The 24013-nt window shown below is 44.8% G+C and overlaps 1 protein-coding gene across 2 annotated transcripts in view; it reads right to left on the bottom strand.

The window, feature by feature from the left end:
- ppfibp2a (PPFIA binding protein 2a) overlaps positions 1–23442 on the bottom strand; it is a 37052-nt gene extending 13610 nt beyond the window's left edge. The window contains exons 1-9 of one of the 2 annotated variants that reach the window (XM_076286984.1): positions 23300–23442; positions 17768–17882; positions 14613–14836; positions 9918–10028; positions 8131–8244; positions 5723–5851; positions 2947–3183; positions 2066–2158; positions 1–71 (exon numbers count right to left, since the gene is read on the bottom strand). The exon at positions 1–71 is cut by the window's left edge and continues 41 nt beyond it. In XM_076286984.1, coding sequence (XP_076143099.1) covers positions 1–71; positions 2066–2158; positions 2947–3183; positions 5723–5851; positions 8131–8244; positions 9918–10028; positions 14613–14836; positions 17768–17831 — 1043 coding nt within the window. In that variant the 5' untranslated portion in view covers positions 17832–17882; positions 23300–23442. Of the gene's footprint in view, positions 72–2065; positions 2159–2946; positions 3184–5722; positions 5852–8130; positions 8245–9917; positions 10029–12005; positions 12311–14612; positions 14837–17767; positions 17883–23299 lie in introns of those variants that run through there. The other variant, XM_076286985.1, reaches the window with a different exon arrangement.
- Positions 23443–24013: the final 571 nt, after the last annotated feature.

The raw sequence follows: 24013 nt of genomic DNA, 5'->3' as shown, positions 1-24013 counted from the left end.
AGTTGAGCCTGCAGGGTCTCAATCTCTGTGTTCTTGGACATGAGGAGTTGCTGGAGGTTCGAGATCTCCACCTGCGAGAGAGGAAGAGAGGGAGCGTGAGGACGAGAGGAAGGAAATATCTCCGTTATTAGCACGCTCATGAATAATAGATAGACACTTGTCAACGTTGGCATGGGATGAGGGAAAGGATGCAATTGCTTTACCTACAAATATTCAGTCTCAACACAATCTTCCCAACACAATATAAACACTTATGCCCCCACATACCAAAACAAAATATACTGAATAAAAATTTAAAAAAATCACAGCTTTCATGCTTCTGTGTCAAAACCTGAAAACTACATTTTATTTCAGTTATATAACCAGGGCAGCAAACTTTGCTTTAGAGAATAGATGACCCAGCCATTCCTTCTCAACTAATTTGCATCTCAATATGTAGACCTGGACGAGACTAATCTGTATATCTCCACCTCTGGGGCGATGTTACATAAGCTCCAAGTCAAGCATACAAGGCTTTGTGTACTAGGGGCCATGTGTGTGCATGGTTCACCACAGGGTTACAGTGCACTGCGTCCTGCAGTAAGTCTCAAAAGGATGTAATCCTATCCACACTGTGTCCAAGCCTACAGCAGCTTCAAAGGCCGCACCCAGCTCTCTCTCTTGTGGTCATGTTGGCTGGGCTTGTCGAGCATACAGTAGGCGTCAACAGGGTGTAGGCTATCGGTCACTTCGACACATGGTATCACAGTAACATTAGTCACTACTTAACTTGAAAATAAAACAATTTTGTATACTTTCCATAACATCTGCAATTTGTTTCAGTTCTTAAGTGGCTAACAGCTATCCAACGTGCCATAATTTTCAGCCCATTAATGAAGGTTTTCTAAATTGATTTTGTGAAATTTCTTCTTCCGTGAGGTTAATACACAGGGACGGTACTATACATACATAGGTATGCATTTCCTTTTTATGACTAAAGTACGATCTGAGTCTGATTAGGCTATTGGGCACTGTGGTCAATACACTTTTTACATTTTATAACTTGCATAAAACACTGTCCTGCGATTTATGTGGCTAATATATGGGACATTGAGTACTGTGCTGTCAACAAAACACAACTATAGCATTTCCTTCCATGAACTTCTTCACAGTATGACACTGCATCACAATGGCAATGATACACACAATAACAGAAAGAGAGGAGAGGAGATGAGAGCTGGAAATGGCATGGAGGTCGACAGGAGCAGAAGCAGGAGTGGCATGATGTTCCGCAGACATAAAGACAGAAGGACGAGTGTGCCAGTGAGTGGAGGTGGAGGGGTTGAGGAGCAGGGTGGGGGCTTAGAAGATGATGGGGGGGGGGGGGGGGGGGGGCAAGGAAGAGATGCATTGTGGGTAAGTGCACCTGGAGAGTCCTGCAGCGCTCCTCCCACTGCTGCCTCTCTATCTGCAGGTGCTCGACGGTCAGCCGCAGGCTAGCCAGCTGACTCAGCACCGACTGATAGCACATGTGCAGAGAGGAAGAGATCGACAGCTAGCGACAGCCAGAGAAGCATGGAGAGATGAGGAGACAGAGAAGAAGTAAGAAAGGAGAGATATTAAAATGGAGATGGGAGAGGAAATAGAAGTAGCAGCAGTAGAAGAATAAGAAGGAGGAAGAGGAGGAGGAGGAAGACTAGTAGTAGGAGAAGAAGAAGAAGAAAAAAAAGAGAAAGAAGAAAATGAAGAAGAGGCTGAGAAAGAAAAGAAGCAAGCGACCGCCGCGACCACTTGTGGAGTCCTGCAGTGAGTTTCAGAGTACACTGAATTTCACTTCTGCACAATAAACTCACTTTACTACTTAACACATGCACAATAAACACGCAAATACAACAACGTGTGGAAACCATGACTCATTCTGGGGAAAAAAAAACAGCATGGGAGAGAGATTAAAGTAAGTGGCAGTTAGCAGCCGCATCTGAGAAATTAAACTCTGAGAGAGAGAGAGAGAGAGAGAGAGAGAGAGAGAGAGAGAGAGAGAGAGAGAGAGAGAGAGAGACTTTTACGGAGTTTTTACTGATTTTACCTTGGTAGCTTTGAGCTTCCTCTCATACTGGAGCTTCTCGTCCTCCAGTTCGTCCACCTTGTCCTTCAGAAGCCTCAGTTCAGTCAGCAGGCCCTGCAGGGGTCACACACACACACACACAGACATTAGCACTGACCACAGGTACTTAGACCTCCAAGATCCAGAGTGTGCCATGTTTAAAATGGTTTCTAGCAGCATTTTGTTAATTTTATTTGTAGCTGCATTTTATGTTATGGTAATATGCTATGACCAGAAATGGTCAAAAATTGTATCAGGGAAATTCCGCGCAAAACTGTCACATCCATAACGGCAACACAATGCCATGGTATTTACTTGGTGTTATGGATTTGACAGTTTTGCGTGGAATTGCCCATCTCTCAGAATATACATCATACATATCTCACTCCACAGTAAATGCAGTGTTACAGCAGGCCAAATAAAATCCAGGCAGTGAAGAGTATCGTATTACAAAGCAGTGTCTGTTTTGCAACGTGTACTGAGGTGGGGTGATTGGTCAACCTCAAGTGCTCTGAGTAGCCTTATGAAATGCACTAATCACTCTGCACACACACAGACAAAGCGCATGAGCAAACATCAAATCCCCTTCATAACCATGCCACTCTGACATGCATCTTGAATAACGTCATGTTACACAAACTGCCAGAATGACAGAACTTTTTGTGACAGATCATTGAAAACAAACTAAGCCCAAAGCCTAAAGGAAAGAAGATGCATTTCGCAACAACATATTGCAGGTTATTCAATTAGTCTCATTCATTCACACCACAAGTTTCCATGTCACTATTAGAGACCGCATTAAAGCCTATTAGCCCAGATGAAACAGCTGTGCGCATCCCACATCCAGCGATGGGTTTTCCTACACTCTGCTCCGTGTCTGGAGCTCCGGGACTGGGAGCCACGCTGGCACTGCTGGCCTCCTCCTCCGCCCCACCGGCAGGGGCCTCAGCTGGGATACCGCCGCCGCCGCCGCTGCCATGGCCCTCCCCATCAGCCGGCCTCTCAGCCACGGGGTCTTTTTTCCCCCGCGCTTTATTGGTGAGCTCCTGCTGGATCCTACACATCTGCTCCTGGAGCTCACTAATCAGATTCACTACACTCTGTCAGAGGGAAAGAATGAGGAAAAAAGGGGGGGAAAAAGAGAAGGAGAATAGACACATATCGGGAAGAGATCAAAAGGCAGGGAGGAAACGGTAAAGAACGAGAGAGAGAGAGAGAGAGAGAGAGAGAGACGAAGGAGGAAAAAGAGGGAAATGAAATTGAACACAGAAGGAGAACATATGCATGACGTGCTGGGCTTTGAGTGTATACACTGCTTCCATGTGGTTTCTTCTCTGGCACGCTAATTAATGGGGGTTGGGGGCAAAGCTTTCCCTTTAAGAGGGGGCCCCTGTTTTCTGACTTCTGTCACTCGCAGGGCTTTAGGGACGGAATATTTAAGGACCATACCACCATACCATGTGCGTCATGGCCAGGCATATTTAAAGAGGCAAACGAGGCCGCAATGAGAAAAGCTGCACTGCCTAGTCTTATGAAAACAGCTCAGACCAGCACGGCACGCAGCATGCTATGCTATGCCAGGGTAAATATGCCAATGACCCATTTCGCCTTCCCTGAGCATGGTCATATAGCAGTATTAAGGACATCTGTCCACTTGCCAACAGACTACTTCCCTTTTTCCTGGACAATACGGAGGAGCCTGATGGCCAACTTGGACCGAGATGCGTGTATGAAGTATGGTCTAGAAATGCTGCCAGGACGACTGCTTTTTATAAACTAATTTAAGACACATTAACGAAATTGTAAACAGTAGGAGTGCAATTCGCTGAGAGTAAACAACGAGAGAATGCTGTCTGGAATACGAGTAGAGGAAGTCTGCGATGATACTTGAGGAAAGAGAACATGCCGAAAGATATGTCTGTCACTGTGTGCATGCTATCTATAGTGTGCTAGTTCGGCTGGGTCCTGAGTTAGGGGCATTTGCAGAGTGATAGAGAGAGAGAGGGAGTGGGGCAGGGAGAGAGAGAGAGAGAGAGAGACAGAGAGAGAGAGAGAGGTAGAGAGAGAGAGAGAGAGAGAGAGGGAGAGAGAGAGAGAGAGAGAGAGAGAGAGAGAGAGAGAGATGCCAGTGGAATGCTCCAACCAGATTTCTGCCATTCTTTCTCGCTGGATAAAGCCCAACAGCTGACATAGAGGCAGGCAGAGTGTGTACACACCGTTCAGTAAAACGCAGAATACAATTCAGTAGAATAGAGATCCATATTCTCAGAACACCCAGCCTAAGGAGAACATGAAACCTGAGTCTATTAACATGAAAGGAAACTAGAGATACAAAAACACAAGAATACTTTGGAACAGCCAGATAACCCAGATATGTTATTTAGCTCTATCAGGTGTCTACATGGGGCTATAATTCACACTCAGTGTGGAAAGAGGTGCAAATATTCCTAAATCCATCTCAAACAAATGGGCCTGGAGCAAGTTCTTTCATGTGAGTTCACAGACAAACATTGAATGGTAACAGGAAACCTGCGTGTGTATTTGCATTCTCATAGAGGCTCTGGGCCCGGTTGTTTCCGCCCATCAATCGCTCATTAAATCCTCTTCAGTCTTTCCAAAGTGCACTTGTCACGGCTTCAGCAAATAGAGACTTGGACTTGAAAGAAAGATGACACCAAAGGCTAGTGACCCCCACAAACAAACACCCCCCACCATCTCCCATCCTCTTGTCCCTTGTTGTCTTTAAACATGTCATCAATCATTCCTGAACTGCTAAATGTATGCTTGTCCTCTGGGTGCCAATGTTCTTCGCCTTGCGCTGTCATGAGGGTAGCAAACCGACATAGCCATAGCCATGTCCACATTTCACAGCGCCGGCGTGTGGACAAACCACTGCCTGTTTAACACTGCTAGTAAATAGCCGCTGACAGGTTACAGTGGGGATTAACACGAGCACACAGAACGTTCAGTATTTCTCCGAACTCAAAGCACTCATTATACCTATGTAACAACATCTGTCTGCTCACCACAGCCGTAACTGTGAACACTGGCATTACATGGCAGGCATAAGCAGCTTAGATTAACTTTTAAAATCCTATAATTAAAGACAACTCATGAGGTTTTTGAAGGGATAGTCTCACGTGATTTGAGGTGAAGCTTTTTTTTCCATTCTGGGCTTTATTCATAAAATGAAAAGGAGTGATTTCACGGACACCTTCAAGACCCTCCACAGACTCCAATTAAGCATTTCTGTCCAAGTTGTTTCCTGTTTGTCACAGAGGGGAAGCAAAGGCATGATATCTCACGATGATGTAGTCCGGCTGTGTCAATGCCCTCTGTCAACACTTCTCTGTTAGAGCCCGAATAAAGTTCCCATCATGAGACAATACTTTCACACAACAACATTGTTCCACTTCCCTTTCACCCTAATCTGCCCTGGTGCAGTGTACAAAGTTTCCATAAACAGAATTAACTTCAAACGTATAAAACATCACATCCTACTTCAAGACCCACCAGGGCCACAGCTGACTCATTTTGCGTGATTATGTGTGACTGTGTATGCGTGACTGTCTGTGTGTGTGTTTGTGTATGTGTGTGTGTGTGTGTGTGTGCGTGCACACGTGCACTTTTGTTTAGTACCTCAGCTTTGTGTTGACGTTCTACACTGTGGTTCTGTTTCTCCATTCCGGCAAGCTTCAGTTTCAGGTAGGACACCTCATCCATCAGATCCAATTTCTGGGTCTCCAAAGAGGTCCTGCTCAAGAGCTCCTGAATGGAGTGTCCATGGACATGGACACACACATACACACACACACACACAACAGGGCGATAAAGCACAGGTCTGAGCAAAAAATCCACAGTCCGGCGGGCACAAAGTCCCCTCAAACAAACTCTGACTTTTCAGACGTGGCTCCACACACCAGCTAAATATACACAAGTCTCCATGAGCTCTATTTTTACTTCCTCTCTCACAAGCTGACACATGAGAGAGAGAGAGAGAGAGAGAGAGAGAGAGAGAGAGAGAGAGAGAGAGAGAGAGAGAGAGAGAGAGAGAGAGAGAGAGAGAGCGAGCTTTAGGAAAAGCTGCTGTTCTATCTGGATGGCTCACAAAAATAAAAAAGCCTTTTCTTGTGAAACAACAAACAATTTAAATCACACAGGATTTAAGGACTATATGCTCATCCCCACCTAGACAACAGCACAACCTAAGTTTCATCCCCAACTTCTTAGATAAGATCAGGCCACCTCTGAATGTAAATAGCGGTCTTAAAGCTGTGCTTTTAAGGCAGGTGCAAACTTGCATTAAAATGACTTCAGGACACTGAGTGTAGTCCTTCTGGAGAAGGGAGAGAACTGCGCCTCTGCAAAAGCCCACATGGAAAATATTAGCGCTGTGTCACTGGAACCAGATTTTCTCCTGAAGGCCAAAACCTCATAATGACCACATCGCAGGCTAGTGCAACTATATAAAGCGTCTCATCAGCCTAGCTCAGTCTGTTGAATCAATCAGCACAAGGGGCTTTGCTGAAAGAAATGAGTGTAAAACTTAATAATCTTGCTAGCACACTTTATAATGTGATTAAACTGCTTGCCGTGTCACAATTACTGAAAAAAGAAGTACACCACCAGCTATGCAAAACCACCAAGTGCACATTTTTCCTACCTTTTCCAAGCAAAATAAGTTAGAGATTATTTCTTTCTGAGCCCAGAGAAATCCATGCACGATGAGGTACAAAACTCTTGGATGCAGTCTAAGGTAACTGATGCTAATCCCAAGAGAGGTGACTGGTCAGTTCTTCAGAAGACAGGACGGTATCGTCCTGTCTCTCTCTCTCTCTTTCTGCTTCACTCCTGGTCTCTCTTTCTTTATCTCCCTCCTTCACTCTTGCTCTCTCTATCTATTTCCAGTCTTTCTCTCTTTCTACACACTTCTCTCACTATCATTCCGTCTCACTCTTTCACTCCCTCACGCTGTCTCTCTGTGCTTCTCTTCCTCATTCTCTCTCTGTCCTAATGAAAGAGGGATTTTTTTCTCTCTTCTCTCTCTCCTTTCCACAGAGCTGCGGGGAGTGTCTGACCCTTCTGGTTGGAGGCTGAGGATGGGAGGCAGGAGCAGGAGCAGGAGTAGGAGCAGGAGGAGAAGCCAGAGCTCACCTGCGCCAACCACACAGACCAGACCGGGCACAACCCCAACCACACAACTCTGCTGCTGGAACTCCAGCACCCCTTGCTAAATATTTGGGTTGTCAAGGCAATGTGAAGCTCGGCTCTCTGGAATCCTTGCAAGGAATGGCCTCCGATGAAGAAGCTGGATCATAGATTTTTTTTCCCCCCTTTCAGATGTGAGCCATCTACTGCAGACTGGTTCTATTATAGAAAGTATTTTATTTTTGAGAGGGGGCAGAGAGAATCTGCTGCCACTATAGGAAGCTATTATTAGCTTAGGACTGGAGAGGAGACACTGTGGAGCAATGATTAGAAAAAATAAACCTGTTTTTCTTCTCCAAAGGAAACACCAGACTGGAGCTTTACCAGGAAAGAAGTTTATTCAGAGTAGAACCAAAATCAAAAGTTCCAACGCTGAAAAAATCATTTATTCGGCACAGCGCACCACCGCGGAGATCAAACGTCTCTGAGCTTTTGTTTGTGCTTTATGGGATTTTTCCTGTCCCTCTTAACGTTCAAAGTAGAAAATTAAAAGGCAGAGGCTTACAGTCTCACATACAAATACTGTAGGCGTACAAGCGATGGAACAGGGACTGCCGCTTATAGAGTCCTGAGAATTAGGCGTGTGAATCTTCAGTGTTGTTTGCACTGGGAAAGCTAGCAGGCTTAACCCCGAACACACAGTGCACAGAGGCTTAAAACAAGCAGTGAGAATGCCACCCCTCTCTGTGTGAAGCAGAGACAGACATGAAAGCAGAGTGGGAAGTTGGAAAGAAGCATCAGCAGACGTGCTTTCAAGTCAACGAACACAAGAGTGAGAAAAAGAAGCTAAGCTGTTTGAAGCACAGGTAGATAGCAGAATGTGACGGGGTGGACCATACCTGTTGCAACATCTCCTCCGTGTTGTTGAGCTTGTGTTGGTGCTCCTCCAGGGAGCTCTCCAGGTCCCGAATCTTCTCCCCCTGGGCTTCCACTTGGTCAGTCAACACACTCACCTGGGTGCGGATATGTGGGAGAGAGTGTGTGAATCGGACCCAGTAAGTGTGGTACACATTTATGTATGTGTTATTCCTTGTGTATGTGCATGTGCGTGTGTGTATGTGTGTGTGTGTGTGTGTGTGTGTGTGTGTGTGTGTGTGTGTTATTCCTTGTCTATGTGCATGTGCATGTGTGTGTGTGCGTGTGTGTGTGTGTATGTTATTCCTTGTGTATGTGCATGTGCGTGTGTGTGTGTGTGTGTGTGTGTGTGTGTGTGTGCGTGCGCGCGTGTGTATGTGCATGTGCATGTGCATGTGCATGTGCGTGTGTGTGTGTGTGTGTGTGTGTGTGTGTGTGCGCGCGCGCGCGCGTGTGTGTGCGTGCGCGTGTTTGTGTATGTATGATGAGTAGCCAAGAGAGAACGGGAGAGACAGACAGACAGGCTCAAATGAGTGGCAGCCCAGACGTCCTGTCGACTAGGCCACACCTCTACCTGTTTCTCCTCTTTCCCTGGCCTCTTTTGACCCCACCTCTTCTCCTTCCAGGCATGCTACAATCTGCTGAGTAAGCACCACCCTGCTCTCCCTCTCACCCATACAGCACTGCTTGGCTACAGCACTTACCAGACTCGCTGAATATGCATCTAGACAAAACACTGGCAAAGAGGGCAGATTAGATAAAGGTAAACCTGCGTCGAAGGACTCCCCAGAGTCTAATTGTCCTTCAACTGCTGGCTGACTTTGTCAAAATCGGAGCGAGAGAAAACAATGGCTGTCTTCAGCAGTCACTCACCACATCAGATTGCCTCCATTTTGACAAATTATCTGACTCTCTCAGAGGAACGTTCTGGTAAGTGGCAGAAAATTCACCACTGATGCCTCACAGCATCCAAGCTCACATGGGAGAGCTGTGTGATGGCAGTTTTTACACACGTTGAGACACAAACAAGACCAATAAGTAATGTAGCTCGCTTCAGCTGAGTGCAAGGTTTGTCAAATCCTCAGGTCATTAGACAGTGTTTCCTCACTGGCCACACCAGGAGCACAAAAACAACAAAATAAACGTCTCCACCTCCCCACAGGTGCGCCAACTCCCCTCCTAAAATAAACACACAGCAGCCTGACATATTACATGTGAGGAGTGTTTACCACCAAACAGAGCTGCCTAGCGCAGGTGCCTCTGAAACTATGATTACAGCTCTTGAACATGTGACGGCGCGCACACACACACACACACACACACACACACACACACACACACACACACACACACGTTTCCCCTGGCTTCCTGGCTCACTGACTGGGTTATATGATCAGGGTAGTGTTTATATTCATCACGCTAAAGACTGCAGTGAGATCGCATGAACGTCTATCTTCTTTTAGATTCTGCTCATAATCAACTCACGCCACTCAGTTTCACCTGGATGTACTCAAAGGGGGTTCACGAAGGGTACGAGTGTAACTGCTACAAGAGCCACAAAACGCCCAACAGACCTGCACATTATTATTCTTTAATCTTCCAGGAAGACCTATACTATAGTCTTATTACATTTTTAACTATGTGATCAATTACAGAAAGCTCAATGCACTCATTAAAACAAACAAACACATGCATATTTACAAAATACATCAACACAGCCATACTGTACATAAAAAGCACAAAACCGCCACTCAAAAAGAGAATGTCTTACCTGGAGAACGAGTGACTCTTTGTCCCCTTCTAATCGAGTCAGGCGTTCTTGATAGTTCTCATTGTTCCCCAACGACTGCAGGTTCACCTGTAAAAGGAGACGACCCCCACTCTTAGTACTCTCCCCATGAACTCACAGCCAACGGCCAGGACCGGGGCAGTCTGAAGCCTGTGAACTCTGAAAGGCCCGTGAGTATGGATACAGTTACAGACCTCTGTGAGGGAGTAGAATAGGCTTGTGTGTCCTACAGCCAAGAGTCTACCATGGCGGTGCTCGCGGTGTCAGCAGTTAAACAAACACACCCGCTTCCCCCTGTCTGAGGGCACCTTCTCTTGGAAAAGCTCTGGGTGCAGATTCTAAAGCGCTCCATCCGACTTCTGTTACTCACCCTGGGCCACTGGAATTCCCTAAGAGGTTTACTTTCATACAGGTTTAATCTCTGTGTTTTTTCTTTCTTCCTTGAATGTTTAAATGCGAGAGGAATGTAAGGCCTTGTGGAATATGGCAGCAATGTGTGACATACTGAGGATTTACTGCTGCTGGCCAATGGACAGAGCGAGAGAGAGAGAAAGAGAGAGAGAGAGAGAGAGATAGCTTAAACCATGTTGTGTGGTGTAAATCAGGCAGAGATACAAAGAATAAAAGTCTACAAAGTCATGACTTCAAAGAAACTAAATGTCCTGGTCAACATGTTTGTTTTTCTCTCAGCCCAACACGTAGGCAGTGGAGCTAGCAACATCAAGGTCATGGCTTTGATTCCTGTCAAGTCCAAATAATGATAAAAAGAACACCTCTCCTGCTCTGTCGATCCCTTTGATCATGAATGTCTGCAGAAGTCAGTACATGCAGAAGTCTTGTAAATGCCTAAGGCTTGTTTTGCAAACTCATATGCAAGTCTGGTATCCAAAATCGTTTCAATAACTTGTTTACGTTCATGACTTTTTTTCAGCAAGTTAGCACATGCTGGTCACTGGATATGTGTGAGACTTGCAAGAGACCTATAATCTGTTACATAATCATGAGAAGGAGTTGCTGCTCCATGGCTATGCAATTAAAGCTAGGCCGGTTGCCCACAGTGATTTTAAAGGGCAGTTTAAGAGCACATAAGCAGACGGGTTCTCAGAGCTTCCTGAGGATTCCCTTTCAAAAAAGCACAATAAAAACACTCAGAAACAAACAAACAAACAAACAAACACAAACAAAACACACACACACACACACACACACACACACAAACAAACACATCCAGATACACTATAAACAAAAGTTGCATCCACCAAGAGTAGGGTAATGGCATCATTTCCTAATAAACTCTCAGGAGACTGAGATTGCCGTCATATACTCGTCCATTCACTCATCATGCTTTACACTTCAGTTACTAAAGAATGCATCGGTGCAGCAATCTCCAACCACCCACACCTCCTCCACATGAGCCAGGTAAGGTGGAGTCGTTGTGCTGTGACCACTCCCTCTCTTCACCGTCGACTCATCTCTCTAATGCTCTGGTGGTCACACAGCATCAATCACTGCCACCACCAAGACGCAGAACAGGAAGGGCCAGGTCTGTCCAGCCAGGTCTGTTTGCCATTATCTACGCTACACTACGAGCTGATACGGATGTACGCACACACACACACACACAGAGTGACTCACAGACTGGAGTTGTGCAACTGCAACACAACTCCTGGTGCTATTTGTGTGTGTAGCATGTGATTCACAGTCCAGCGTAGCCCATGTGGTTGCCGAGCCCCTCTCTCTTTCTCTCTCTCTCTCGCTCTCTCTTTCTCTCTCTCTGTCTGTTGACACTGTTTGTGGAAGCTGTTTACAGTAAGCTTCAGGAAATGTGAAAGGGAGGGTGTTTTTAGACTTTCATGTGTTTGCTTGACACAAGGCACAAGCACGTCACCCCCTAGGTCCAATTACTGAGCATGCCCTCCTCCCTCATATCTCCCATGAGCCTGCATATAGCCACTCAGCGATCAATCAATCAAAGTAAATTCCTCCATGAAGTACAGTATGAATGAACAAGCAGTGATGGACTGACTAAAGCAAAGAAAGAACAGCCTTGAAAACTGCAAGCCCACTCACCTTTTTCAGCCAGGCAAAATGTTTGTAAAAATCTAAGTCACACTCCATTCTGCTCAGCCATGGTCGCTTCAGTTTCAGTTCTGAATCAACAGCAGCTAGCCTTACCCTACTATTTGAGGCTTTAAAACAGCTTGAGCTAAGACTCCGAGAGCTCTCTTTCCTTTCTCGGTCTCTTTTGAATGCTCTCTTTTCCTCTCTGTCTTTCCTTCCCTGGCTCCAGCCCTGGCTCAGTCTCCACGGCGTCTGGTCAGGCTTCCGAGCATCTGGTTTGCAGCACGCAGTCAGGCTAGACGGCAAGTTATAATATCAGACTGCAGCCCGACTGCATAGATCAAGCCAGCTGCTCTCTCTCTCTCTTTCTCCCTCTTTTTTCCCCCCTTTTCTTCCTTTTCACATTCTCCTCCTACTCCTGCTTCTTCTCCACCTCCCCTCTTTCAGTGCCCCTCTCTCGCTCCCTCTATATGTCTCTCTCCTCTCTTTCCTTTCTGCTCTCGGAGATCTCATTAGCCAGTCCTCAGAACCCAGAAGCCTCAACTTCTGTCTTTTCCTAAGTGTGGGGCTTTTCTTGAGGGGCAGCGCAGCAGCAGGGAGAAGAGGGAACGATCCACATGACACATGCCCATCACACACACATGGTACTCCACAGGGCTGAGGCGAAGGGGGGGATGGAGGGATGGAGGGATGGAAGAGAGGGGAAGTTGTTTTCGAGAGCATGAGAGATATAAGAAATGGCATAACATGGAGGATGGAGGATGAGAAAGAGTGTGAGAAAAGACAGAAGGAGAGAAGGAGAGAGAAGAAAGAAAGAAGTGGGATGAGGAGGGAAAGAGAGAGGAAAGGAAAGAAAGAGAGAGAGAAGAGGTCAATGAAAAGAGAAGGAGAAAGAGAGAGACAGAAAGTTGTGGGATGAGGAGAGAAGGAGAGAGAGAGAGAAGAAAGAGAAAAAGAGAATAAGAGAGAAAGAAGGAGAGAAGTGGGATGAGAAGGAGGGAAAGAGAGAGGAAAGGAAAGAAAGAGAGAGAGAAGAGGTCAATGAAAAGAGAAGGAGAAAGAGAGAGACAGAAAGTTGTGGGATGAGGAGAGAACGAGAGAGAGAGAGAGAGAGAGAGAGAGAGAAGAAAGAGAACAAGAGAATAAGAGAGAAAGAAGGAGAGAGATGGGATGAGAATGAGGGAAAGAGAGAGGAAAGAAAAGAAAGAGAGAGAAAAGGTTAATGAAAATAGAAGGAGAACGAGAAGAAGACAATGAGAGAGGAGAGAAAAAGAGACAGAAAGTTGTGGGATGAGGAGAGAAGGAGAGAGAGAAGAAAGAGAAAAAGAGAAGAAGAGAGAAAGAAGGAGAGAAGAGGGATGCAGTGAATGAAGGGTGTACAGGTAGAGTGTGTGTGTGTATGTGGGGGGGGGGGGGTGTGCACAGACGGGGGAAGGGAATAGGACCCCCTATATCCACATCCACTCTGGATCTCATTAGCTCGGAGCTGGAGACTCCCAGACCCTAGAAGTGAGCCTCTTCCTCTTCACATGGGACAGGAGGCCCCCCTAACACAACCAACCACTAACCCCTCCTACAACGGGCAGATATAAAAGCACCATTCTTTACGAACGATTTTTAAAAATATACACTTACCCTCAAAAAGTACACTGTAAAGATAACACTAAGACCACTGGTTTGCAAAACTCTGTCTTCCCCGCCCTCTGGGAATGTTCCTCGGATAAACTGTGGTCATTTGCCAACTCAAACACAGCCCACTGGGGACTGTGGGTGGCGCAGCCATATGTGGACTGTCAATGTATGATAAGTAAGTCCGGAGTCATCTGTTGATAAATGGCCTGTCATAAACCATCTGTCATGTTTGCGTGGCCTAACATCGCATTCCTTATTTTACGCATGATCCCATGCCTTGGGTGGAACAGCATGCTGTAGCATGGCACTAAGTGCATGCATGTTTATAAGCAGACCTTACATAATGCAATTAAAACTTGTCTAATAGAGAAAGGCTAAAAGTAATCACAATCACTTCCAGTACGTTTTCATATGCACATAAAAAAGAATAGGGCAGCATCAAAGATTTGATTTGAGACCATACTTTGGTATTGGCAGTACTGGTGCAGTGCTTTACCATCTGATCTACAGTATACATGCAACAAACCACATCTGAAGGACCATCTGTCAACAGTAAAGGCTAAATCAAGATGTCAGTGTGCAGTGGGCTGGGCTAGAGTGGGCTCTGGGGATGGGTGGAGCTCTAAAAGCATCCCAGTGTTTCCTCTAGGATTTTTTGAAGCAGTAGGGGCAGGCCTGTCCAAACCCATCCCCCCCCCCCCCCCGGCCCACGGAACTGACAACTGACACTTCGCTGCAACACAAACAATTATATGTATTCACCTCTATTCACACACAATGAGGCATTATTTTCAGTTGTGATTGAGCTGTATATTTGGAGAATCTACAACAGGTCTGCACAATGAATTTTGAAAGGCAACTGCGACTATTGTACGTCTGCCCCATTTCTGATACCGTGGGGGAAGAAAATTAAACCGTGGGGGGCCGCCACTACCAAATCAACATAGAGGAAACACTGCATCCCCATGGTTGCATGGTACTCACAGCAAGTCCACGGCTGAGCCACTGCAGCAACGTGCGTGCCGTGTCGGCGGGGATCTGCCTCCTCAGCGCGTCGGCCTCCTCCGGGCTGTACTGCAGCTCCAGCACGTCCCGCAGCTCCTCGGCCAGCTGGAGCACTCGCAGACGGGCAGAGAAGGCCATGGAGGCCCCCGGCAGCTCCACCAGAGCATTACTGAACTCCCCCAGAGGAACCAGCGCCCTGGAGCCTGGGTGGGGGGGGGGGGGGGGGATGAGAGGAGAGGGAGAGACGAGTGGGTCGTTTGTCATTCTTAGTTTTGAAATATTTCCATTACACTGAATTATTGTGTTCTGATGCAGAGATGGATCTGGAAACTTGTGTTCACCCATAGAGTGAGGAAAATACTTCAGGAAATACAATACTTTATTACTGTTCATGTGACTGTTAATAGAATGGTTAAGCATGACATTAAGTTGACATTAGGAATGATCAAATAGGAAATAACAAAATGAATGCTGTCTTACCACAAGCCAAATGTGAACTTAGTGTAAAATGAACTTAAGTCATGTTAAAACTCTGTAACCAGCTGGCTATTCTGACTCATGCGGTGAACAGTAGTACTTCATATTTCTTCCAGCAGAGGGTGTCCTTCCACTACTTTACAGATCATGAGCTACGCTGAGCCCAAACCTCCCCTGAGTGCATAGTATTAACTAGGCAAAAAAGCAGACAGCTTCCCCTTTAATAGGTTTATTTTCCACTGGCATCCTGTGATGAGGGTAAGCCTCATATAAAGCCACTTTTCCTCTAGACCACCCTTACTGCTGACTTCTTCCATGTGTGTTAAACCATGAAAGCTATTGATCTTAAGAGGGGCATTAAACCCCATTTAAATAGAGTTTGACACCCCACTAACAGTCAGTCGTGTACACAATCCCACTTAAAAAAGACCGGGATCGACTTCATAACGCTTCACAAATAACCAGACTTGTTTGTGATTTTATTCACAAACATAACTTATCTGACAGAAGAACATACTGATCAAGTAAAGGAGACCAAGACCAAGCCAAACTTCCACCCTCTGCAAATATTTACTATTTTATTTTTTTCTTGCCCACAAATCATATCATTATTACAGTTATCTTTACATTGACAAATGAATGTCATTTTGAGCTGTTTAAGTGTCAAGATGACAAGATGACATGGCTGTATATTACTGTTTTATTCATCATTGATTAGTTTAAATTGTTGGTGAAATGTAATCCTATACTCTTGTGCACACAATTCATGTCAGATCAGAGGGGATCTTTACTGAAATGAATAAAACAGCAGTACAAAGCATCCTCTCACACAACAACTAATAATTCACTTCTAATGTTTCATCATTAATATTTCATTCCACTGACAGTGTATGCTTGGAGGATTTGCCTGAACACAGCGAGTCTTGATGACTGCACAGTGTGTGTGTGTGTGTGTGTGTGTGTGTGTGTGTGTGTGTGTGTGTGTGTGTGTGTGTGTGTGTGTGTGTGATGACTGCGCAGCAGGCATTTTCTGTGACATTAGCTGTTGCTCACTGGGGCTGTTTGGGTGTATTGGTGCCAGTGCCATCTCTTGAACAGAACATGACAGGTTTGGAGTCGGAGCCCCGAGCTCTTCCTGACTCTCTGGCTGCCTCTCTCGTTTAGCCTCTGTTAGCAAGACACTTGGTCATCGCCGGTGATTCCTGAACTCACAGGATGCCCCAGCGCACCCTAACACGGCACGGCCCTCCAAGCGCTCATGTTCAACCGCACTCTTACTCGATTGCCACCTCATACACACAGATTACACAACAGGACAAAGCAACACAGAGCACAAGCACCTCTGTAATCACAAGTTTGGGTGATTTTGCTTAAAGATAAAATGCAGTACAGCATAGCATTACGATAGGCACTTTGCACAGTACTGTAGACTTTTACAGCACACACAGCCCGACAAGTCCACATTTTTGCGCCACACACAACACTATAGACAATCTAATATCAGCAAAACAACAACAACATCAACACCATAACTCAGTGAGTGACGATACATTCGACTCAATGTTTAACCAACTCTGGCAAGTTACACAAACACCAATACACTACCAGAAACCTGGGATGTGTATAGCAGCAACAAGATCATCAATCCATCTCTCCAATCCTCTGTGGGTACAGATATAAACAGAGATATCACTGTTATTGCAGCGGCTTATCTATCGCTGCAAGCGCACCACACACACCCACACACACACACACACACACACACACACACACACACACACACCAGTTGTGTCAGTCCTGGAGAGCAAAAGTGATATTGCGCCTCTGGCTGTGGAGTTTTCCTTCCCCTTCGGGGGTTTAATAAAGGCAGAGCAGGGTGAGTAATGCCCCTCTGCCGTCCTGTCAAAGCACTGCACGGGTGGTCATTAGCCCAGTGATATTTATAGCAGGTCTCACCGCACCCCCCCCCCCCCCCAGCAAAGACCCCACTGGGTCATTTGAGATGCCGGTGTGGCTTTGATAAACACTACCATCCCAAATGTATCACCCCTTTAGGAAGCTGCACAGGCCTGTAGCAAGAAGGGTGAAGATGGGTGGGGGGGGGGGGGGGGGGGCAAGCACATTAAGACAATGAATGTCAGTGGCAGTAGTGAAGGAGTGCCTCCTTTCCACATAGGTGGCTAAAGAGGAGGACAAGTACTGAATCCTGTACACAAGGTTTCTTCAGAACGATTTGGCATGGAGTCCATCTTCAGGTGTACATGCTTCTAAGGCTTTTACAGCCTTATGTGTTATTAACAACTCACAAAAATATTTAGATCTGTGCTGACAGCATGCAACTGCTGCTACTTCAGCTTTCGGCCAGCAACATCACAGCAACCCCTCTCTCTGCACTTCTACTAATCACTAGCCACTCTGTCATCACTGCATGCACTCCTACAGGGAAGCACACATATCACACAGACAGGTCAAGCACATTTCCCAATGGATAGGCAAAACCTGGAGAAGTTACCCTTGTGGGCATTTTTATTTATCTACCTTTTACTAAGTTCCCAACCACAGATCACAAGATTCTGAATGAGGGTTAGTCAAACAATGCCATTGATGCTATATGAGTTTGTGATGAGCTAAAAAGGCATCTTAATTTACTTGCTTACCAGCGATAATGTCATCCATTTGCTCTAGTGCTGCCGCCAACATATGACTAGCATCGGAGGCCATGTCGGTGGGAAATTTTGTTGTTCGTTAGCTCTCAAGGTGCTGGAAGATATCCTACAAGAAGAAAAAAAAGCGGGACATGAAGTCAGCAAACGAGACAGGACAGGACTAGGATGATCACGGCCAAGATCCCATCCTCTCTCTTTCCGTCCCATTCAAAGCAAAACAACAACAGCTGGTCTGTTGTGTGCACTGTAAATATTTGCTATGGATGTGGTTTTTGGGTTTAGACTTTCCTATCATTTTGCAACACTGGCATCCCGCTGCTCTCAGCATTTTGGACCAAGTGTGAGTGGTAATAGAGGCAAGTTGAAAGCTGTCGGTCTAGTTGAAGTATTTTTGCTTTCTCGTCCCTTACACTGTGTTTAGCCATTTTTCATATAAAGAACAGCTATGTTGTTCTTAAGACTGAACAAGAACATAACTATTGTGCTCGAGGAAACATGGATGAAACAGCAATGTTCCAACATAAGAGTCTAAACATTTGGAAATAGCAAACATGTTTCCTTCCTGCTTATGGGTGGCATTTGTGAAGGAAGTGATGGATGGTGACCTTTGCTGTAAAATACAGTATATGAAATACTCACTAGTCTCAAGGCTCAGGGCTCCATTTGAGGTCCAACTTTGCTTTCACTTCTAATTACCAGTGATTGGGATACAAATGTATACAAATCCTACAATAATTTCACACTCACCATTCCATAATTTAGTCTTACCAAACTACTGCTCAAACACTTTGCATCATACTACACTACTGTCCCATATTGAAGTGCATCATAATAATTAGACATCTTTACCAAGTACTGTATAGTCTAAAAATGAAAAGAACATATACTTATATATTTGCCATTTGTTATATTGGTATTTAAATATCAAGCAACTCTTGTTCTGTTTCAATAAGGCAACAGTACGGTGATTAAACTGAACATGGAGGTATTATTAGTGCAATTATACAGTAGCTCCTCCCTCCTCTGCCTTTGATGATATATCTCACTCTGCAGGGACTATTGCTACTAAGCACTCCCACACACCCAGACTACCCCAGCCCCTCCTGTGAGGTAGTATAAATTGACTGACCATTAAAGCTTGTTGTGTGCCACTGCTGTTGTTTTAACAGTACCATGGGGATTCTGCTGTCAGTGAGATAAGCAGGCGGGCATTTCAGAGTTGTAAAGCAACAAGCAGCCTGGGTTGAACAATACTCTGCATACACAGGTCCTAGCGGTTGCCAAAACTAGCAGCGCCTCATCATTCAAATGAGACAGGAGTCTGACATCAGTGCAGAAACAGCGCTCATTTTTTTTTTCTGTGCAGATTCACACAGGAAACACAATGTTCTATGGACAGGTTTCTCTTTCTGAAAATATACCTTTAGCTTTTAACAGTCACAATTTAGGTTGAGTATCTATGCAGAACCCCACTTTTCTCTAATAGATGGGTCTGCAAAATCCCACAGGAGTTCTAACTCCACAGCAGCATTTCAAATTGCCATCTTGACCTTAGTGGCCATTTATGTCAGTAAATCACAACAACTTAGTCAACAATCACCAATTTTAAAAAAAAATTGTCTCTCATACATTAATTTTAAAACTCATTTAAAACTATGGCTTTTAGAAAACCAAAGCTGCACTCACTTTTAAACTGCCTCACACATTTCACTATGTGACAATCACTTGTTCTCTTGTACTTTGTCTTGGCTGTTGTTGCTAGTGTCTTGTCTTGCCTCTCAAACTATGAGGGTGTTGTTTGCTTGTTACTTGTTTTGTTTCTTTTATGCATCTGCCTAGGGACAATAGATGAAAATTTGCTATGGTGTTAACTCTGCTGATGGCATATCCAATAGGAATGTTTTATCTATTTTACCAGTAACTGACATTGTAGCATAGTTCATGCGTCTTCTCACCAACACTATCCCCCCTATTTCACTGTGTCACTGTCACAGGGCCAAATAATCACTCTTGTGACCAAACTCCTGAATCAACTCGTCCCCATGGAATTGTCCTGACAACACTACAGCGATGGTGTCAAGTACAGGATCACACAGAATAACTAGTGACACCTGATATCACTCTAGTGGCTAGCCCACCTCAATCAGTTCGGAACATGAGATAGAAAGTGACAGAGAGACAGACTGAGAGAGAGAGAGAGAGACAGAGAGAGAGAGAGAGAGAGAGAGAGACAGAGAGAGAGAGAGAGAGAGAGAGAGAGAGAGAGACAGAGAGAGAGAAAGAAAGGACTGGAAAGGGGTGGACTAGTAAAAATAACATTTCACATAAATTCTTCAAACCTACGCTTGTGTACAAACCATTCAGATAAACTACAACATAATGTGCTCGGCCTACAGTGAGGAGCAGCTATTGTCACACCACATAAACAAACGGCCTCCCCTTTAGAAATCCACTCCCTCTGGCGAGAGGAAAGAAAGGAGGGCTGTAATTAGCCAACGTTGCAGTAAACAAAACATTTCTGTGTTCCGAAGGGAAAGCCGGGTGATTTTATAAGAAGGCTTGGGTAGCACAGAGCACGGAGAGGCAATTAAAAAATACCCAAATGATATGGTGCAAATAATGCTGAATGCCTTTGTGTTGGGGGAACTGATTTGGTATATACACAAGACAAAGCTAATTAAGCCTCCAAAGCATTTGACAAAAATTGTGTTGCTAAATCAGTGCAGTCTGCTGCTGCTAGTTGTTTTGGATGTCTTTGTTTTTATGGCTTTACACCTACAAACCAGCCATTAGCACAACATTTATTGCCAATAAATATGACCATAACTTTACACTGGTTTCTCTAGCCACAGGTTTCATAAAATCATGGGACATTCCAATGGTCTACCTGGAAATAAAAGGATGTAAAATGAAGATGCACTGTACTCCAAACTTACATTCTATATTTTAATAACCTGTATTGACTACAGTCTTAACAGTTACATTCAAGGATACAAGGAAGTTTATTGTCACATGCATATAGTTACTGGATGTAAGAAATGCAGTGAAATGATGTCTGGTGTCAGCCTATTTGTGCATTTTTTTTTTGGGGGGGGGGGGGGGGGAGTGCAGTAGAAGAGGGGTTTAGTAGATTAAGTGGCAAGGGCTGCATAAGAAAGGTGGGGGAGGATTGGGATTGGGGGGGCACCAACAAGGAGCACCCAAGAGCAACAGGGGCAAGGAAAAACTCCCTTACCAAGGAAGAAACCTTGGGCAGATCCACGGCTCAAGGGGCTAACCCAACTGCCAGGGGTCTTGGTGTGTGTGTTGGGGCGATGACAAGGGGGATGGGATAGTGTGCTGTGTATGTGGGGAGAGGGCAGTGAATTTACCACCATAAACTCTTGTGTCATATTGGTTATGTAATAAACACAAGATAAAAGCATAATGAAAAACAGTTGAACTATACTGTTCTGCTCTGCATTCATCGTGTTAGGTTCTAACTGGCTTTTGCTTATTTCTGGTTTACATTAAAGTATGCGCGAAGCAGAAGCAGAAATTGCAAAACGATACAGTACTAATGATCAAGAGAGCTCTTTTCTTTCTCATCTAAGCATCCAGAACCCAATGTCTGCCTAGCCTCTAATCCATCCTGGCATCTGTGGCAGAGGCATCAGAGCTGAGGGGGCCAAGGATGGAGAGGAGGAGGAGGAGGGGAGGGCTGGTACACAAGGCTCAAACAACCAGCTGCACATTAGAAGACAGGCTCTACTTCAGGGGTACAACTTACATTCCAGATCACCCCTATTTAGTTAATCACTATATGATTAGTAATGAATTGGATAGATGTCCCAAAAGAAGGCTTAGATGCTGACCCATAACTTGAGACCTCAATTATTAGTCACAGGTTAGACCACCAGAGCATCACTGTAGCATGTACAGTAACATCAACTGTCACCCAGGAAGCCCATGTGTTCATTTGAAAATTCACTATCACTCAAAGCATCAGATGGTAAGTGTTAAAAGCCCTGTCATCACTTATCAGCAAAGGATTGGATAGGCTTTGATCCTCTAGCAAGAAATGACCTAGCTATCCGATCTGATACGTCAGGTTAGTAATGTCACAAGGGGACATTGATCAAAATGCTAGACTGTCAGAAACTGTTTCCTTCCAGTACCCAGGGGCCAACTCGCATCTCATTCCCCCCTCCCTCCCGAGCCGGGTATATCGTTCTGATAATTAAGAGTACTAGCAGGAGGCAGAGCTGTGTAATTATTGTGAGTAGCACACTAGTGGGACCATGTTGCCAAAGGGAGGATGCTTGCCATTTTCAAACACATGGCAGGAGAGTCTTTTAAGCTAGTGAGCAGTGATAGCTTTCCCCTGTGCTGCTGAACTCGGATTTCAACCTTATACATCATTTTTGGAGGAGCACACACGAGAGACGAGAGCAGTGATGCTCATCAGAAAATATGATGCTCATCAAAGAAACACGCAATCTTCAAACAACACATACTGAGCTTCCATGCACAAATTAAAAGCTCTTTGATAAGATAGCACTGCTTTTAACCTCCACTGTGAAAACAAAAGAATCTTCCTAGGGGGCACTTCTCAAAGGGTTACTTTTTGAGGAGATTGATGAGGTGATAACTCTGGGCTTCTTAATTGTAATTTGCTGCCATTATTGAAATCCTCAGAGCGCTCAGGGCTGGGATGATTCATGTTGGCTAGGGCATCAAACTCCAGCATGCACTATGGATTTGCATATCACTGCCAGGCAAGGGAGTAGGAAGGCATTCTACTGGAAATGGTCCTGTGGTGTTCTTAATGACAGTTTTAGCATCAGCATTGTTTGCCGCATCGTTCTCATCCACTGACAGTCAAACCCAATCCCTGCAGTCCTCCTGCCTCTCTCATGCTCTTTGCACTCTCTGATTTCCTTTTGCACATCCTATTCTTCACCCCCTGCCCAACAGCAATTCCCCACTCTCCTTCTCTTCCTTAAATTACTTTAATATTACAGGGTATGATTCTTATCTCTGAATGCTCATTCTGTGTTTCCCTAAGCAGTGTGTAGAAGGTGAACTGTTCTGTTTACAAGACATTTCAGGCCAATCACAACTGGAAATGTCAACAATAACCAGCACACATTGGCATTTATAATTTCAATGAGGCATAGAGAGAGGGTTGGCAGGAAAGACCAAATATGGTACTCATACCTGCAGAACAGTTCAACTATAGCCAAAACTTACAAACTCCAACCTATGTAAAAAACGTACGGACTGCATATAAAAAAAACTGGAAAAGTACAAAGAAGTGTTCAGATGTAAGGTTTCTTTTGTCGTCGTGTTTGATTCCTTGTGCAGGAAAACCAATGGAAATAGAAACTAGACAAATGTTATTTGCAACGAGGCACGTGGCATTCTGACAGAAACAGGCAACGTCTTTGAATGAATATGCCACAAGCTAATCCGAAGAAACTCCGGACTGGTAAATGGGTTAGGTTACTGCAAATTATAATATAATGACAAAAGAATACTTACTTATTTGACTTGGTGCGCTTTAAAATCGATAGCCTTGTGCGCTCTCTCCCCAGATCCTAATGTCTGCTGGTCAAGCTTTGACTTTTCATTGCCGTTGCTTTTCAGTGCGCCTTTTTTGAACGCTGTTGCGGTCACCTGTCACATAGTCGAAAGCAGGGGACACATTTCTGTCAAATTGACAGAGAAACCTTTTGAGGCAGAAACTTGTCAAAAATACGGAACATTTTTCGTTTTGTTCTGTGACTAATTTGTACTGAGGTGGAGAAGTTAACCCCTACGTGACGATTTTTCTGAGGCTCTGGCTCAACCTCTCAAAATCATTTTGCAACACTGGTGTCAGCAACAATTCATCTACGTCTCTGGGATATCAGATAGTGCAAAATGAATGCTCATCGACACGTTGGGAACCTTCACATAACATAGCCCATCTCTCATCTCAAAGTTTACGCCTGAAAAGTTTGAAGAGGTAACAGGTGCTCTGTCGCCCCTCTGCGGTTGGCTGCGATGTGTGCAAGTGACGCCATGCTTTGAGTAGTCTAAACTCTAGTCTAGCAAACGTCGGAAAGGTCTGTTTGGTTTGTTTGTTGGTAGCCTATGTCTGTTTGTGTATTTGTTTGTTTGTTTGTTTATTTGTTTATGTTCATACAGTAGGCAAGCATAGCCTCATGCCTTTTCGTAAAAAAGGAAAACGCAATTAATTATGTAAAGAAAAAT

The sequence above is a fragment of the Alosa pseudoharengus genome, unplaced genomic scaffold, assembly GCF_046254945.1.
Source record: "Alosa pseudoharengus isolate Yale_2024_CS ecotype anadromous, Long Island Sound unplaced genomic scaffold, YU_APseudo_1.1 YU_APseudo_1.1_scf_16, whole genome shotgun sequence".
Taxonomy (NCBI): Eukaryota; Metazoa; Chordata; class Actinopteri; order Clupeiformes; family Clupeidae; genus Alosa; species Alosa pseudoharengus.
The sequence above is the reverse complement of the archived record's forward strand: the minus strand, read 5'-3'. Positions and strand labels throughout refer to the sequence as shown.